Source organism: Oncorhynchus clarkii, unplaced genomic scaffold, assembly GCF_045791955.1.
Source record: "Oncorhynchus clarkii lewisi isolate Uvic-CL-2024 unplaced genomic scaffold, UVic_Ocla_1.0 unplaced_contig_4472_pilon_pilon, whole genome shotgun sequence".
Lineage (NCBI taxonomy): Eukaryota > Metazoa > Chordata > Actinopteri > Salmoniformes > Salmonidae > Oncorhynchus > Oncorhynchus clarkii.
This window is the reverse complement of record NW_027261108.1, coordinates 33,230-53,523: the sequence shown is the minus strand read 5'-3', so window position 1 is coordinate 53,523 and position 20,294 is coordinate 33,230. Positions and strand designations below refer to the sequence as shown.

Sequence of the window (20,294 nt, the reverse complement as noted above, 5' to 3'; positions counted from 1 at the left end):
CTTACTTCCAACATGCCAAAGCCATTCTGTCTATGCATGTGGATGACTCAACACTGTACACGTCAGCCACTACAGCGACTGAAATGACTGCAACACTCAACACTATACACGTCAGCCACTACAGCGACTGAAATGACTGCAACACTCAACACTATACACGTCAGCCACTACAGCGACTGAAATGACTGCAACACTCAACACTATACACGTCAGCCACTACAGAGACTGAAATGACTGCAACACTCAACACTATACACGTCAGCCACTACATCGACTGAAATGACTGCAACACTCAACACTATACACGTCAGCCACTACAGAGACTGAAATGACTGCAACACTCAACACTATACACGTCAGCCACTACAGAGACTGAAATGACTGCAACACTCAACACTATACACGTCAGCCACTACAGAGACTGAAATGACTGCAACACTCAACACTATACACATCAGCTACTACAGAGACTGAAATGACTGCAACACTCAACACTATACACATCAGCTACCACAGTGACTGAAATGACTGCAACACTCAACACTATACACATCAGCTACCACAGTGACTGAAATGACTGCAACACTCAACACTATACACGTCAGCCACTACAGAGACTGAAATGACTGCAACACTCAACACTATACACGTCAGCTACCACAGTGACTGAAATGACTGCAACACTCAACACTATACACGTCAGCCACTACAGAGACTGAAATGACTGCAACACTCAACACTATACACGTCAGCTACTACAGAGACTGAAATGACTGCAACACTCAACACTATACACGTCAGCTACTACAGAGACTGAAATGACTGCAACACTCAACACTATACACGTCAGCCACTACAGAGACTGAAATGACTGCAACACTCAACACTATACACGTCAGCTACTACAGAGACTGAAATGACTGCAACACTCAACACTATACACGTCAGCTACTACAGAGACTGTAATGACTGCAACACTCAACACTATACACGTCAGCTACTACAGAGACTGAAATGACTGCAACACTCAACACTATACACGTCAGCCACTACAGCGACTGAAATGACTGCAACACTCAACACTATACACGTCAGCTACTACAGAGACTGTAATGACTGCAACACTCAACACTATACACGTCAGCTACCACAGAGACTGTAATGACTGCAACACTCAACACTATACACGTCAGCTACCACAGAGACTGAAATGACTGCAACACTCAACACTATACACGTCAGCTACTACAGAGACTGAAATGACTGCAACACTCAACACTATACACGTCAGCTACTACAGAGACTGAAATGACTGCAACACTCAACACTATACACGTCAGCTACTACAGAGACTGAAATGACTGCAACACTCAACACTATACACGTCAGCTACTACAGAGACTGAAATGACTGCAACACTCAACACTATACACGTCAGCTACTACAGAGACTGAAATGACTGCAACACTCAACACTATACACGTCAGCTACTACAGAGACTGAAATGACTGCAACACTCAACACTATACACGTCAGCTACTACAGAGACTGAAATGACTGCAACACTCAACACTATACACCTCAGCTACTACAGCGACTGAAATGACTGCAACACTCAACAAAGAGCTGCAGTTACTTTCAGAGTGGGTGGCAAGGAATAAGTTAGTCCTAAATATTTCTAAAACTAAAAGCATTGTATTTGGGACAAATCATTCACTAAACTCTAAACCTCAACTAAATCTGGTAATGAATAATGTGGAAATTGAGCAAGTTGAGGAGACTAAACTGTTTGGAGAAACCCTGGATTGTAAACTGTCATGGTCAAAACATATTGATACAACAGTAGCTAAAATGGGGAGAAGTCTGTCACCCTCACTACTACACCTACACTACACCCCTACACAATTACTACACCCCCACTACACACTACACCCTCACTACTACACACTACACCATTACTACACCCCTACTACACCATTACCACACCCTCACCACTACATCTACACTACACCCCACACCATTACTACACCTCTACTACACACTACACCATTACTACACCCTCACTACTACACCCCTACTACCCCAACACCCTCACTACTACAAACCTACTACACCATTACTACCACCCAACACCCTCACTACTACACCATTACTACCCCAACACCCTCACTACTACACCCTACTACCCCAACACCCTCACTACTACAAACCTACTACACCATTACTACCACCCTACACCGTCACTACTACACCATTAATACTACACCCCTACTACACCATTACTACCCCCAACACCCTCACTACTACAAACCTACTACACCATTACTACCACCCAACACCCTCACTACTACACCATCACTACCCCAACACCCTCACTACTACACCCTACTACCCCAACACCCTCACTACTACAAACCTACTACACCATTACTACCCCCCAACACCGTCACTACTACACCATTAATACTACACCCCTACTACACCATTACTACCCCCAACGCCCTCACTACTACACCCTCACTACTACAAACCCATACTACACCATTACTACCCCAACACCCTCACTACTACAAACCTACTACACCATTACTACCCCCCAACACCGTCACTACTACACCAACACCCTCACTACTACACCATTACTACCCCCCAACACCGTCACTACTACACCATTACTACCCAAACACCATCACTACTACAAACCCATACTACACCATTACGACACCCCCTCACCTCTCTCCCTCCTCTCCACCCCTCTCCTCTACCCCCACCTCCTCCCCTCTACCCCCACCTCCTTCCCTTCTTCTTTCACCTCTATCCTCTCCTCCACCCCCTCCTCTAACACCTCCTCCTCCTCCTTATCCCCCCTCTCTGTCTCCTCTCCTTCCTCCCTCAGCCCTCATGAAGCTTTCACATTCTAATCAGTGTTTCACTTCCCAGCCAGTTCATTCTGACACACACAAGCGTGTGTGCACGCACACACATGCCAACTCATCCCACCCCAACATTACATTCCTCATGCCACATCAATGGTCTGGAGCCGTGGCCTTTTATTCAATGCAGCTGTTATTGATTCACTAGCTCTAACCCTCTCTTCCTACAGGGAGGAGGAGATTCCTCTGAAGATCCTGGCCCACAACAGTCTGGTGGGACGACTGATCGGTAAGGAGGGAAGAAACCTGAAGAAGATAGAAGAAGAGACAGGGACCAAGATTACTATCTCCTCGTAAGAGCCAGCTACCTCTCTCTCTGTGTTTGGTTTCACTGTGCTGTTCTTCCCACAGTGTTGCATGTAAAGTAATGCTCAATTCACTTCAGCCGTTTATACATCCTAAATCAACTTACACACACACACACGCACGCACGCACATACACACACACCAGTCACTATAGCAAGTCACAACTACCGAGTGTACAGACTCAGTCACCAACTACCTCAATCAAATGAATTTATAAAGCCCTTCTTACATCAGCTGATGTCACAAAGTGCTGTACAGAAACCCAGCCTAAAACCCCAAACAGCAAGCAATGCAGGTGTAGAAGCACGGTGGCTAGGAAAAACTCAGTAGAAAGGCCAGAACCTAGGAAGAAACCTAGAGAGGAACCAGGCTATGAGCGGTGGCCAGTCCTCTTCTGGCTGTGCCGGGTGGAGATTATAACAGAACATGGACAAGATGTTCAAATGTTCATAGATGACCAGCAGGGTCAAATAATAATAATCACAGTAGTTGTCGAGGGGGCAACAGGTCAGCACCTCAGGAGTAAATGTCAGTTGGCTTTTTATAGCCGATCATTCAGAGTATCTCTACCGCTCCTGCTGTCTTTAGAGAGTTGAAAACAGCAGGTCTGGGACAGGTAGCACGTCCAGTGAACAGGTCAGGGTTCCATAGCCTCAGGCAGAACAGTTGAAACTGGAGCAGCAGCACGACGAAAGAAAGAAAGAAAGAAATAGAATTAGAGAGAGCATACTTAAATTAACACAGGACACTGGATAAGACAGGAGAAATACTCCAGATATAACAGACTGACCAGCATAAATACTGGAGGCTGAGACAGGAGGGGTCCTGAGACACTGTGGCCCCATCCAACGATACCCCCGGACAGGGCCAACCAGGCAGGATATAACCCCACCCACTTTGTCAAGGCACAGCCCCCACACCACTAGAGGGATATCTTCAATCACCAACTTACTATCCTGAGACAAGGCCGAGTATAGCCCACGAAGTTCAATTCAATTCAATTCAATTCAATTCAAGGGCTTTATTGGCATGGGAAACATGTGTTAACATTGCCAAAGCAAGTGAGGTAGACAACATACAAAGTTAATATATAAAGTGAAAAACAACAAAAATTAACAGTAAACATTACACATACAGAGGTTTCAAAACAGTAAAGACATTACAAATGTCATATTATATATATATATACACAGTGTTTTAACAATGTACAAATGGTTAAAGGACACAAGATAAAATAAATAAGCATAAATATGGGTTGTATTTACAATGGTGTGTGTTCTTCACTGGTTGCCCTTTTCTCGTGGCAACAGGTCACAAATCTTGCTGCTGTGATGGCACACTGTGGAATTTCACCCAGTAGATATGGGTGTTCTCCCCCACGGCACGAACCCGAGTGGTTCGCCAACCCGGACAGGACGATCATGTCAGTGACTCAACCCACTCAAGTGACGCACCCCTCCTAGGGACGGCAAGGAAGAGCACCAGTTAGCCAGTGACTCAGCCCCTGTAATAGGGTCAGTGGCAGAGAATCCCAGTGGAAAGAGGGGAACCGGCCAGGCAGAGACAGCAAGGGCGGTTCGTTGCTCCAGAGCCTTTCCGTTCACCTTCACACTCCTGGGCCAGACTACACTCAGTCATAGGACCTACTGAAGAGAGGAGTCTTCAATAAAGACTTAAAGGTCGAGACCGAATCTGCGTCTCTCACATGGGTAGGCAGACCATTCCATAAAAATGGAGCTCTATAGGAGAAAGCCCTGCCTCCAGCTGTTTGCTTAGAAATTCTAGGGACAATTAGGAGGCCTGCGTCTTGTGACCGTAGCGTACATGTAGGTATGTACGGCAGGACCAAATCAGAGAGATAGGTAGGAGCAAGCCCATGTAATGCTTTGTAGGTTAGCAGTAAAACCTTGAAATCAGCCCTTGCCTTAACAGGAAGCCAGAGGCTAGCACTGGAGTAATATGATCACATTTTTTGGTTCTAGTCAGGTATCTAGCAGCCGTGTTTAGCACTAACTGAAGTTTATTTACTGCTTTATCTGGGTAGCCGGAAAGTAGAGCATTGCAGTAGTCTAATCTAGAGGTGACAAAAGCATCGATTAATTTTTCTACATCATTTTTGGACAAAAAGTTTCTGATTTTTGCAATGTTACGTAGATGGAAAAAAGCTGTCCTTGAAACAGTTTTGATATGTTCTTCAAAAGAGAGATCAGGTTCCAGAGTAATGCCGAGGTACTTCAGTTTTATTTGAGACGACTGTACAACCATCCAGATTAATAGTCAGATCCAACAGAATATCTCTTTGTTTCTTGGGACCTAGAACTAGCATATCTGTTTTGTCCGAGTTTAAAAGTAAAACATTTGAAGCCATCCACTTCCTTATGAAACACAGGCTTCCAGGGGGGGCAATTTTGGGGCTTCACCATGTTTCATCAAAATGTACAGCTGTGTGTTGTCCGCATAGCAGTGAAAGCAGATCGATGGTATCAAAAGCAGCACTAAGGTAGGTCTAGGAGCACGAGAACAGATGCAGAGCCTTGGTCTGATGCCATTAATAGGTCAGTTACCACCTTCACGAGTGCAGTCTCAGTGCTATGATGGGGTCTAAAACCAGACTGAAGCGTTTCGTATACATTGGTTGTCTTCAGGAATGCAGTAAGTTGCTGCGCAACAGCTTTTCAAAATGTTGAGAGGAATTGGATATTCGATATAGGCCGATAGTTTTTTATATTTTCTGGGTCAAGGTTTGGCTTTTTCAAGAGAGGCTTTATTACTGCCACTTTTAGTGAGTTTGGTACACATCCGGTGGATAGAGAGCCGTTTATTATATTCAACATACAGTGCCTTGCAAAAGTATTCGGCCCCCTTGAACTTTGCGACCTTTTGCCACATTTCAGGCTTCAAACATAAAGATATAAAACTGCATTTTATTGTGAAGAATCAACAACAAGTGGGTCACAATCATGAAGTGGAACGACATTTATTGGATATTTCAAACTTTTTTAACAAATCAAAAACTGAAAAATTGGGCGTGCAAAATGATTCAGCCCCCTTAAGTTAATACTTTGTAGCGCCACCTTTTGCTGCGATTACAGCTGTAAGTCGCTTGGGGTATGTCTCTATCAGTTTTGCACATCGAGAGACTGAAATTTTTTCCCATTCCTCCTTGCAAAACAGCTCGAGCTCAGTGAGGTTGGATGGAGAGCATTTGTGAACAGCAGTTTTCAGTTCTTTCCACAGATTCTCGATTGGATTCAGGTCTGGACTTTGACTTGGCCATTCTAACACCTGGATATGTTTATTTTTGAACCATTCCATTGTAGATTTTGCTTTATGTTTTGGATCATTGTCTTGTTGGAAGACAAATCTCCGTCCCAGTCTCAGGTCTTTTGCAGACTCCATCAGGTTTTCTTCCAGAATGGTCCTGTATTTGGCTCCATCCATCTTCCCATCAATTTTAACCATCTTCCCTGTCCCTGCTGAAGAAAAGCAGGCCCAAACCATGATGCTGCCACCACCATGTTTGACAGTGGGGATGGTGTGTTCATGGTGATGAGCTGTGTTGCTTTTACGCCAAACATAACGTTTTGCATTGTTGCCAAAAAGTTCAATTTTGGTTTCATCTGACCAGAGCACCTTCTTCCACATGTTTGGTGTGTCTCCCAGGCGTCTTGTGGCAAACTTTAAATGACACTTTTTATGGATATCTTTAAGAAATGGCTTTCTTCTTGCCACTCTTCCATAAAGGCCAGATTTGTGCAATATACGACTGATTGTTGTCCTATGGACAGAGTCTCCCACCTCAGCTGTAGATCTCTGCAGTTCATCCAGAGTGATCATGGGCCTCTTGGCTGCATCTCTGATCAGTCTTCTCCTTGTATGAGCTGAAGGTTTAGAGGGACGGCCAGGTCTTGGTAGATTTGCAGTGGTCTGATACTCCTTCCATTTCAATATTATCACTTGCACAGTGCTCCTTGGGATGTTTAAAGCTTGGGAAATCTTTTTGTATCCAAATCCGGCTTTAAACTTCTTCACAACAGTATCTCGGACCTGCCTGGTGTGTTCCTTGTTCTTCATGATGCTCTGCGCTTTTGACGGACCTCTGAGTCTATCACAGTGCAGGTGCATTTATACGGAGACTTGATTACACACAGGTGGATTGTATTTATCATCATTAGTCATTTAGGTCAACATTGGATCATTCAGAGATCCCCACTGAACTTCTGGAGAGAGTTTGCTGCACTGAAAGTAAAGGGGCTGAATAATTTTGCACGCCCAATTTTTCCGTTTTTGATTTGTTAAAAAAGTTTGAAATTACCAATAAATGTCGTTCCACTTCATGATTGTGTCCCACTTGTTGTTGATTCTTCACAAAAAAATACAGTTTTATATCTTTATGTTTGAAGCCTGAAATGTGGCAAAAGGTCGCAAAGTTCAAGGGGGCCGAATACTTTCGCAAGGCACTGTAGGAGGGACAAGCACAGAAAGCAGCTCTTTCCGTAGTTTAGTTGGAATAGGTTCCAGCATGCAGCTTGAAGGTTTAGAAGCCATGATTATTTTTGTCAATGTGTCAAGAGATCTAGTATTACAAACTTGAGTGTCTCCCTTGATCCTAGATCCTGGCAGTGATGTGCAGACTCAGGACAACTGAGCTTTGGAGGAATACATAGACTGAAAGAGGAGTCTGTAATTAGCCTTCTTGAGATCATGATCTTTTCGTCAAAGAAGTTCATGAATTTATCACTGCTGTGAAAGCCATCCTCTCTTGGGGAATGCTGCTTTTCAGTTAGCTTTGCGACAGTGTCAATTTTTTGGGGGGGGATTGTTCTTATTCTCCTCAGTTAAGTTGGAAATATAGGATGATCGAGCAGCAGTAAGGGCTCTTCGACACTGCACGGTACTGTCTTTCCAAGCTAGTCAGAAGACTTCCAGTTTGGTAGAGCAGCAGTGAGGGCTCTTCGATAATGCACGGTACTGTCTTTCCAAGCTAGTCAGAAGACATCCAGTTTGGTGTGGCGCCATTTCCGCTCCAATTTTCAGGAATCTTGCTCAGAGCTCGGGTATTTTCTGTATACCAGGGGGACAGTTTCTTATGACAAATGCATCTTGGGTATTAATCAACGTTAAATTGAGTTCCTCAGTTAGTTGGTTGACTGATTTTTGTACTCTGACGTCCTTGAGGAGGTGGAGGGAGTCTGGAAGGGCATCTAGGACTTGGGTTGTCCGAGAATGTATAGTACGGATATTGATGATCCTTGGTTGGGGTCTGAGCAGATTTGTTTTTCGATTGCAAACATAATAAAATGTTGGTCTGATAGTCCAGGATTATGAGGAAAAACATTACAACATTTATTCCACAGGACAAAACTAGGTCCAGAGTATGACTGTGGCAGTGAGTAGGTCCGGAGACATGTTGGACAAAACCCACTGAGTCGATGATGGCTCCGAAAGCCTTTTGGAGTGAGTCTGTGGACTTTTCCATGTGAATATTAAATTCACCAAAAATGTGAATATTATCTGCCATGACTACAAGGTCCGATAGGAATTCAGGGACCTCAGTGAGGAACGTTGTATATGGCCCAGGAGGCCTGTAAACAGTACCTATAAAAAGTGATTGAGTAGGCTGCATACATTTCATGACTAGAAGCTCAAAAGACAAAAACGCAGTCGTTTTTTTTTGTAAATTGAAATGTTCTATTGTGAATGTTAGCAACACCTCTGCCTTTGCGGGATGCACGGGGGATATGCTCACTAGTGTAACCAGGAGGTGAGGCCTCATTTAACACAGTAAATTCATAAGGCTTAAGGTCTTTATTCTAGTGAGATTCCTAAGGCGAACACCGCCATGTTTTGTTTTGCCCAATCTAGATAGATGCACAGACACTCAATGGGAATAGCTGAGCTGACTACACTGACTGTGCTAGTGGCAGACTCAACTAAGCTGGCAGGCTGGCTAACAGTTTGCTGCTTGGCCTGCACCCTATTTCATTGTGGAGCTAGGGGAGTTAGAGCCCTGTCTATGTTGGTAGATAAGATGAGAGCACCCCTCCAGCTAGGATGGAGTCCGTCACTCCTTAGCAGGCCAGGCTTGGTCCTGTTAGTCGGTGAGTCCCAGAAAGAGGGCCAATTATCTACAAATTCTATATTTTGGGATGGGCAGAAAACAGTTTCAATCAGCGATTGAGTTGTGAGACTTCTGTAGAGCTCATCACTCCCCCTAACTGGGAGGGGGCCAGAGACAATTACTCGATGCCGAAACATCTTTCTAGCTGATTTACACGCAGATGCTATTTTGTGCTTGGTGACCTCTGACTGTTTCATCCTAACATCGTTGGTGCCGACGTGGATAACAATATCTCTATACTCTCTACACTCGCCAGTTTTAGCGTTAGCCAGCACCATCTTCAGATTAGCCTTAACGTTGGTAGCCCTGCCCCCTGGTAAACAGTGTATGATCGCTGGATGATTTTTTTTAAGTGTAATACTTAATGGTAATGGTTTCGCCAATGACTAGAGTTTTCAATTTGTCAGAGCTAATGGTGGGAAGCTTCAGCATCTCAGACCCCGTAGCGGGAGGAAGAGAGACCAGAGAAGGCTCGGTCTCTGACCTGTTGCTTAATGAGGAGAACCGGTTGAAAGTTTATTTTGGCTGAATGAGCGGCAGGTAGCAAAGTAAGGTTAGCAACACGCCGCACAGCAGCATGTAAACAAGTCTACAAGTTGTGACCGGAAATGACGTTCCAACTGAGTCTGTTCACTACCTAGTGTACAGACTCAGTCACAGACTGCCTAGTGTACAGACTCAGTCACAGACTGCCTAGTGTACAGACTCAGTCACAGACTGCCTAGTGTACAGACTCAGTCACAGACGACCTAGTGTACAGACTCAGTCACAGACCGCCTAGTGTACAGACTCAGTCACAGACTGCCTAGTGTACAGACTCAGTCACAGACTGCCTAGTGTACAGACTCAGTCACAGACTGCCTAGTGTACAGACTCAGTCACAGACTGCCTAGTGTACAGACTCAGTCACAGACTGCCTAGTGTACAGACTCAGTCACAGACTACCTAGTGTACAGACTCAGTCACAGACTGCCTAGTGTACAGACTCAGTCACAGACTGCCTAGTGTACAGACTCAGTCACAGACTACCTAGTGTACAGACTCAGTCACAGACTGCCTAGTGTACAGACTCAGTCACAGACTGCCTAGTGTACAGACTCAGTCACAGACTGCCTAGTGTACAGACTCAGTCACAGACTGCCTAGTGTACAGACTCAGTCACAGACTGCCTAGTGTACAGACTCAGTCACAGACTGCCTAGTGTACAGACTCAGTCACAGACTGCCTAGTGTACAGACTCAGTCACAGACTGCCTAGTGTACAGACTCAGTCACAGACTGCCTAGTGTACAGACTCAGTCACAGACTGCCTAGTGTACAGACTCAGTCACAGACTGCCTAGTGTACAGACTCAGTCACAGACTACCTAGTGTACAGACTCAGTCACAGACTGCCTAGTGTACAGACTCAGTCACAGACTGCCTAGTGTACAGACTCAGTCACAGACTACCTAGTGTACAGACTCAGTCACAGACTGCCTAGTGTACAGACTCAGTCACAGACTGCCTAGTGTACAGACTCAGTCACAGACTGCCTAGTGTACAGACTCAGTCACAGACTGCCTAGTGTACAGACTCAGTCACAGACTGCCTAGTGTACAGACTCAGTCACAGACTGCCTAGTGTACAGACTCAGTCACAGACTGCCTAGTGTACAGACTCAGTCACAGACTGCCTAGTGTACAGACTCAGTCACAGACTGCCTAGTGTACAGACTCAGTCACAGACTGCCTAGTGTACAGACTCAGTCACAGACTGCCTAGTGTACAGACTCAGTCACAGACTGCCTAGTGTACAGACTCAGTCACAGACTACCTAGTGTACAGACTCAGTCACAGACTGCCTAGTGTACAGACTCAGTCACAGACTAGCCTAGTGTACAGACTCAGTCACAGACCGCCTAGTGTACAGACTCAGTCACAGACCGCCTAGTGTACAGACTCAGTCACAGACTGCCTAGTGTACAGACTCAGTCACAGACCGCCTAGTGTACAGACTCAGTCACAGACCGCCTAGTGTACAGACTCAGTCACAGACCGCCTAGTGTACAGACTCAGTCACAGACTGCCTAGTGTACAGACTCAGTCACAGACTGCCTAGTGTACAGACTCAGTCACAGACCGCCTAGTGTACAGACTCAGTCACAGACTGCCTAGTGTACAGACTCAGTCACAGACTACCTAGTGTACAGACTCAGTCACAGACGACCTAGTGTACAGACTCAGTCACAGACTACCTAGTGTACAGACTCAGTCACAGACTGCCTAGTGTACAGACTCAGTCACAGACTGACTAGTGTACAGACTCAGTCACAGACTGCCTAGTGTACAGACTCAGTCACAGACTGCCTAGTGTACAGACTCAGTCACAGACTGCCTAGTGTACAGACTCAGTCACAGACTGCCTAGTGTACAGACTCAGTCACAGACCGCCTAGTGTACAGACTCAGTCACAGACTGCCTAGTGTACAGACTCAGTCACAGACTGCCTAGTGTACAGACTCAGTCACAGACTGCCTAGTGTACAGACTCAGTCACAGACTGCCTAGTGTACAGACTCAGTCACAGACGACCTAGTGTACAGACTCAGTCACAGACTACCTAGTGTACAGACTCAGTCACAGACGACCTAGTGTACAGACTCAGTCACAGACTACCTAGTGTACAGACTCAGTCACAGACTGCCTAGTGTACAGACTCAGTCACAGACGACCTAGTGTACAGACTCAGTCACAGACTACCTAGTGTACAGACTCAGTCACAGACGACCTAGTGTACAGACTCAGTCACAGACTACCTAGTGTACAGACTCAGTCACAGACTGCCTAGTGTACAGACTCAGTCACAGACTGCCTAGTGTACAGACTCAGTCACAGACTGCCTAGTGTACAGACTCAGTCACAGACTGCCTAGTGTACAGACTCAGTCACAGACTGCCTAGTGTACAGACTCAGTCACAGACTGCCTAGTGTACAGACTCAGTCACAGACTGCCTAGTGTACAGACTCAGTCACAGACTGCCTAGTGTACAGACTCAGTCACAGACTGCCTAGTGTACCTACTCAGTCACAGACTGCCTAGTGTACAGACTCAGTCACAGACTGCCTAGTGTACAGACTCAGTCACAGACTGCCTAGTGTACAGACTCAGTCACAGACTGCCTAGTGTACAGACTCAGTCACAGACTACCTAGTGTACAGACTCAGTCACAGACTGCCTAGTGTACAGACTCAGTCACAGACTACCTAGTGTACAGACTCAGTCACAGACTGCCTAGTGTACAGACTCAGTCACAGACGACCTAGTGTACAGACTCAGTCACAGACTGCCTAGTGTACAGACTCAGTCACAGACGACCTAGTGTACAGACTCAGTCACAGACTGCCTAGTGTACAGACTCAGTCACAGACTACCTAGTGTACAGACTCAGTCACAGACTGCCTAGTGTACAGACTCAGTCACAGACTGCCTAGTGTACAGACTCAGTCACAGACTGCCTAGTGTACAGACTCAGTCACAGACTGCCTAGTGTACAGACTCAGTCACAGACTGCCTAGCAGTGGTGGAAAAATGTTCATACTCAAGTAAAAGTGAAAGTCACCCAGTAAAATATTACTTGAATAAAAGTCTAAAAGTATTTGGTTTTAAAATGTACTTAAGTATAAAAAGTTAAAGTACAGTATATATATTAAACAAACCAGATGGCCCCATTTTTATTGACGGATAGCCAGGTGAATGTGGCGACAAACAAAAAACATTCAGTCAGTGGCAGTCCTATGGGTGAAAACAGCTTGTTGATGAGAAGGACAAGAATCGTGTTAACAGGCGGGCCACAAACAGGCAAATAATGGAGCTGTACAACAATGTGCAGAATGGCATCTCGGAACATACAACTTGTCGGTCCTTGTCACGGATGGGCTATTGCAGCAGACGACCACACCGGGTTCCACTCCTATTAGCAAGAACAAGCAGCTCCTATGGGCACGCAAGTGGAAAAACATTGCCTGGTCTGACAAATCCCAGTTCCTGTTCCTGCCTAAATGACTAAAAAGCACTTCATGGCTACTGATGTGAGTGCTATGGTGCATAGCACTCACGTCAGTAGCCATGAAGTGCTTTAAAAGGCTGGTCATGGCTCACATCAACACCATCATCCAAGAAACCCTAGACCCACTCCAATTCGGGGTAATGAATGGCTCTGTATCATTGTGTTGGGGGGGTAATGAATGGCTGTGTATCATTGTGTTGGGGGGAGGTAATGAATGGCTCTGTATCATTATGTTGGGGGGGTGGGTAATGAATGGCTCTGTATCATTGTGTTGGGGGGGGGGGGTAATGAATGGCACTGAATCATTGTGTTGGGGGGGGTGGTAATGAATGGCTCTGTATCATTGTGTTGGAGGGGGGTAATGAATGGGAGGGTGTGTGACAGAGAGGGTGTGTGACAGAGAGGGTGTGAGCGCGACTGAGTGTTCTGAGAAGGGTTTCTACTCTCCATCCTTTCCTCCTGTAGTGACATCACAATCCAGATGTGTCTGGACCATCTGTCACCCAAACAGGACCATCGATAAGGGAATCCAGATGTGTCCTGGACCATCTGTAACCCAGAGAGGACCATCTATAAGGGAATCCAGATGTGTCTGGACCATCTGTAACCCAGAGAAGACCATCTATAAGGGAATCCAGATGTGTCTGGACCATCTGTAACCCAGAGAGGACCATCTATAAGGGAATCCAGATGTGTCCAGGACCATCTGTAGCCCAGAGAAGACCATCTATAAGGGACTCCAGATGTGTCTGGACCATCTAACCCAGAGAGGACCATCTATAATGGAATCCAGATGTGTCCAGGACCATCTGTAACCCAGAGAGGACCATCTATAAGGGAATCCAGATGTGTCTGGACCATCTGTAACCTAGAAAGGATCATCTACAAGGGAATCCAGATGTGTCTTGACCATCTAACCCAGAGAGGACCATCTATAAGGGAATCCAGATGTGTCTGGAAAATCTAACCCAGAGAGGACCATCTATAAGAGAATCCAGATGTTTCTGGACCATCTGTAACCTAGAGAGGACCATCTATAAGGGAATCCAGATGTGTCTGGACCATCTGTAACCCAGAGAAGACCATCTATAAGGGACTCCAGATGTGTCTGGACCATCTAACCCAGAGAGGACCATCTATAATGGAATCCAGATGTGTCCAGGACCATCTGTAACCCAGAGAGGACCATCTATAAGGGAATCCAGATGTGTCTGGACCATCTGTAACCCAGAGAAGACCATCTATAAGGGACTCCAGATGTGTCTGGACCATCTAACCCAGAGAGGACCATCTATAATGGAATCCAGATGTGTCCAGGACCATCTGTAACCCAGAGAGGACCATCTATAAGGGAATCCAGATGTGTCTGGACCATCTGTAACCTAGAAAGGACCATCTATAAGGGAATCCAGATGTGTCTGGACCATCTGTAACCCAGAGAGGACCATCTATAAGGGAATCCAGAGGTGTCTGGACCATCTAACCCAGAGAGGACCATCTATAAGGGAATCCAGATGTGTCTGGACCATCTAACCCAGAGAGGACCATCTATAATGGAATCCAGATGTGTCCAGGACCATCTGTAACCCAGAGAGGACCATCTATAAGGGAATCCAGATGTGTCTGGACCATCTAACCCAGAGAGGACCATCTATAAGAGAATCCAGATGTGTCCAGGACCATCTGTAACCCAGGGAAGCGTTAGGGTTACTTGCTGACTTGATGTATGTGTTCCAGGTTACAGGACATAACCATCTGTAACCCAGAGAGGACCATCACAGTGAAGGGCAGTATGGAGGCGTGCTGTAAGGCTGAGGGGGAGGTCATGAGGAAACTGAGGGACGCCTACGAGAACGACATCGCTGCTGTTAACGTAAGGCTTCATGTAAACACTGGCTGTCTGTCAGTCTTGCTGTCTGTCTGGCTGTGTCAGTTGGTTAGCTTGGCCTCTGACTCATTCTTATAGCAGCACAAACTCTAACACTTCACTTCCCACCCCACCCACCCGATACCACAGCCCTGTCTCACCCAGCCCCAACACACATGATCTGATACCTCAGCCCTGTCTCACCCAGCCCCAACACACATTATCTGATACCTCAGCCCTGTCTCAGCCAGCCCCAACACACATGATCTGATACCTCAGCCCTGTCTCACCCAGCCCCAACACAAATGATCTGATACCACAGCCCTGTCTCACCCAGCCCCACACACATGATCTGATACCTCAGCCCTGTCTCACCCAGCCCCACACACATGATCTGATACCTCAGCCCTGTCTCACCCAGCTCCAACACACATGATCTGATACCACAGCCCTGTCTCACCCAGCTCCACACACATGATCTGATACCACAGCCCTGTCTCACCCAGCTCCAACACACACAGAGACATAACTGGTGACTTGATTATGTTATGCAACATTGAGAATAATTCATTCTGAAAACAGTATTTCATAAATATAGCTGTGAGCAGCTCAGTTGGGTAACAAAGCAGGCACTCTATCATGTAGTGTCTCTCTCTCTCTCTCTGCTGATTGCGCAAGTGGTAGTAGGACTTCCAGTTTCACATTTTCCACAATACAATATACATTTTTCACTACGTTAAGACTGTTTTTCAGCAACAATATGTGATATATATATAGATAACACATAATTTCACATTGGTCATCTGCATAATTAAAATCTAACATAAATTTGCATAAGACAAAGTCCAATTGATCAACAGTTATTGTTCTAGTATCCCATTGTGACACTGGTGCCAATGACCTCTACAGTGCCACTAGCTGGTGTGGTGCAGCCATCTAACTTGTTTTTCAAGTCGGTTAGGACATCTACATGACACAAGTAATTTTTCCAACAAATGTTTACAGACAGATTATAATTCACTGTATCACAATTCCAGTAGGTCAGAAGTTTACATACACTAAGTTGACTGTGCCTTTAAACAGCTTGGAAAACTCCAGAAAATGCTGTCATGGCTTTAGAAGCTTCTGATAGGCTAAATTACATCATTTGAGTCAATTGGAGGTGTACCTGTGGATGTATTTCAAGGTCTACCTTCAAACTCAGTGCCTCTTTGCTTGACATCATGGGAAAATCAAAAGAAATCAGCCAAGACCTCAGAAAAAAAATTGTAGACCTCCACAAGTCTGGTTCATCCTTGGGAGCAATTTCCAAACGCCTGAAGGTACCACGTTCATCTGTACAAACAATAGTACGCAAGTATAAACACCATGGGACCACACAGCCGTCATACCGCTCAGGAAGGAGACGCGTTAAATCTCCTAGAGATGAACGTGCTTTGGTCTGAAAAGTTCAAATCAATCCCAGAACAACAGCAAAGGACCTTGTGAAGATGCTGGAGGAAACGGGTACAAAGCCACGTCTCCAAAACCGCCATAAAAAAACAGACTATGGTTTGCAATGTCCACACTATATTTCTGATCAATTTGAATGGACATTTTTTTTGCCTTTTCTTTCATAAACAAGGAAATTCCTATGAGACCCCAAACTTTTGAAAGGTAGTGTACATGTACTGTAGGTAGAGTTAAAGTGACTATGCATAGATAATAAGAAAGTAGCAGCAGTGTAAGAGAGGGGGGGGGGGGGCGCAATGAAAATAGTCTGGGTATCCATTTGATTATCTGTTCAAGAGTCTTATGGTTTGGGGGTAGAAGCTGTTAAGAACCCTTTTGGACCTAGACTTGCCGTGCGGTAGCAGAGAGAACAGTCTATGACTAGGGTGGCTGGAGTCTAACAATTTTTAGGGCCTTCCTCTGACACCGCTTGGTATAGAGGTCCTGGATGGCAGGAAGCTTGGCCCCATACCAGGTAGTGATGCAACCAGTCAGGATGCTCTCCATGGTGCAGCTGTAGAACTTAAGGATCTGAGGACCCATGCCAAATCTTTTCAGTCTCCTGAGGGGGAATAAGCTTTGTTGTGCCCTCTTCACAACTGTCTTAGTATGTTTGGACCATGATAGTTTGTTGGGGATGTGGACACCAAGGAACTTGAAGCTCTCAACCTGCTCCACTACAGCCCCTTCGATGAGAATGGGGGAGCGCTCGGTCCTCCTTTTCCTGTAGTCCACAATTATCTCCTTTGTCTTGATCACAGTGAGGGAGAGGTTGTTGTACTGGCACCACACGTCCAGGCCTCTGACCTCCTCCCTATAGGCTGTCTCGTCGTTGTCGGTGATCAGGCCTACCACTGGCAAACTTAATGATGGTGTAGGATTTGTGCCTGGCCATGCAGTCATGAGTGAACAGGGAGTACAGGAAGGGCTGAGCACACACCCCTGAGGGGCCCCCGTGTTGAGGATCAGTGTGGCTGATGTGTTGTTACCTACCCTTACCACCTGGGGGTGGCCTGTCAGGAAGTCCAGGATCCAATTGCAGAAGGAGGTGTTTAGTCCCAGGGTCCTTAGCTTATTGATGAGCTTTGAGGGCACTATGGTGTTGAACGCTGAGCTGTAGTCAATGAATAGCATTCTCACATAGGTGTTCCTTTTGTCCAGGTGGGAAAGGGCAGTGTGGAGTGCAATGGAGATTGTGTCATCTGTGGATATGTTTGTTGGGTTGGTGTGCAAATTGGAGTGGGTTTAGGGTTTCTGGGATAATGGTGTTGATGTGAGCCATGACCAGCCTTAGGGACTACTTACCAAAGTTGGTGTTATTTGGACTTAAGGTTCATGAGAATATATTTTTTTAAAGATTTTCTAAAATTTAAAAGATCGAGGAAAACCTATCCTGATGGACCTTATGGGTCCTTGAGGCAAATGTGTTCAGCATGAGGAAAAACACCTACATACAAAGTTTAAAGTCTATAGGTCAAACAGGGCGAAGGAGATGAGGGTTTAAGTGAGACTGCTTACAGCAGCGCCACCTATAGTCTGATCGGTGCCATTATTTTTGACCAAGTTACTTGTGGCCTCTGGTCACTTTTTTTTTCAAATTTGGCACACAAAAACAAATCTATGCTTGTTAAATTCTAAAGAATAATAGTAGTTTCACAGTGACCTCTAATGATACATTTCCTGGCACAAGATGCATTTTGTAATTAAGATGTCATAAAATATAATCTTCAGTCATATTTATGCCAGATCTATGACATTTACATAAAGATGTTTTAATGATAAAACATTACTGCTCAGTGTGTTTGCTAAATGATATCAAGCTTTCTAAAGCATGAAGTAGACTGGTCAGGTGAACCAGAAAGGTGTAGTGTTGCTGTCAGACGGACATCTGGCCACACACCAGGGTTACTACACAATATGGCTTTATGAAGATGGTCTCAAGTTTCCAGCATTTCAGGTACAGTGAAATGCTTAACTCTCTGGGAGATTAAATAAAAAATGGATCTGTCACACACACACACACACACACACACACACACACACACACACACACACACACACACACACACACACACACACACACACACACACACACACACACACACACACACACACACACACACACACACACACACACACACTCCTGTGTGCCTCTGTTCATCTCTTCTAGCAACAAACCAACCTTATCCCGGGGCTGAACCTGAATGCTCTGGGAATCTTCTCCACTGGTTTGTCTGTTTTACCGCCAGCAACAGGCCCACGAGGAGCACACCCCGGACCCTTCCTAGTGAGTACACTACACACTACAGCCCCTTCCTAGTGAGTACACTACACACTACAGCCCCTTCCTAGTGAGAACACTATTACACTACAGCCCCTTCCTAGTGAGAACACTACACACTACAGCCCCTTCCTAGTGAGAACACTACACACTACAGCCCCTTCCTAGTGAGTACACTACACACTACAGCCCCTTCCTAGTGAGAACACTATTACACTACATCCCCTTCCTAGTGAGAACACACTACAGCCCCTTCCTAGTGAGAACACTACACACTACAGCCCCTTCCTAGTGAGAACACTACACACTACAGCCCCTTCCTAGTGAGTACACTACTACACTACAGCCCCTTCCTAGTGAGAACACTGTACATTACAGCCCCTTCCTAGTGAGAACACTACACACTACAGCCCCTTCCTAGTGAGAACACTACACACTACAGCCCCTTCCTAGTGAGAACACTACACACTACAGCCCCTTCCTAGTGAGTACACTACTACACTACAGCCCCTTCCTAGTGAGAACACTATTACACTACAGCCCCTTCCTAGTGAGAACACACTACAGCCCCTTCCTAGTGAGAACACACTACAGCCCCTTCCTAGTGAGAACACACTACAGCCCCTTCCTAGTGAGAACACTATTACACTACAGCCCCTTCCTAGTGAGAACACACTACTGCCCCTTCCTAGTGGGAACACTACACACTACAGCCCCTTCCTTGTGAGAACACTATTACACTACAGCCCCTTCCTAGTGAGAACACTATTACACTACAGCCCTTTCCTAGTGAGAACACTACACACTACAGCCCCTTCCTAGTGAGAACACTACTACACTACTGCCCCTTCCTAGTGAGAACACTATTACACTACAGCCCCTTCCTAGTGAGAACACACTACAGCCCCTTCCTAGTGGGAACACTACTACACTACTGCCCCTTCCTAGTGAGTACACTACTACACTACAGCCCCTTCCTAGTGAGAACACTGTACATTACAGCCCCTTCCTAGTGAGAACACTACTACACTACTGCCCCTTCCTAGTGAGAACACTACACACTACAGCCCCTTCCTAGTGGGAACACTACTACACTACTGCCCCTTCCTAGTGAGTACACTACTACACTACAGCCCCTTCCTAGTGAGTACACTGTACACTACAGCCCCTTCCTAGTGAGAACACTACACACTACAGCCCCTTCCTAGTGAGAACACTATTACACTACAGCCCCTTCCTAGTGAGTACAC

The 20,294-nt window shown here is 45.8% G+C and overlaps 1 protein-coding gene across 1 annotated transcript in view; it reads left to right on the top strand.

The window, feature by feature from the left end:
- The window catches only part of LOC139404866 (insulin-like growth factor 2 mRNA-binding protein 2), a 90,082-nt gene that overhangs the window by 56,498 nt on the left and 13,290 nt on the right, over positions 1–20,294 (top strand). The window contains exons 8-10 of the mRNA XM_071147400.1: positions 3,104–3,226; positions 15,143–15,278; positions 18,934–19,050. Of these exons, the coding sequence (XP_071003501.1) occupies positions 3,104–3,226; positions 15,143–15,278; positions 18,934–19,050 (376 nt within the window). The remainder of the gene's footprint in view (positions 1–3,103; positions 3,227–15,142; positions 15,279–18,933; positions 19,051–20,294) is intronic.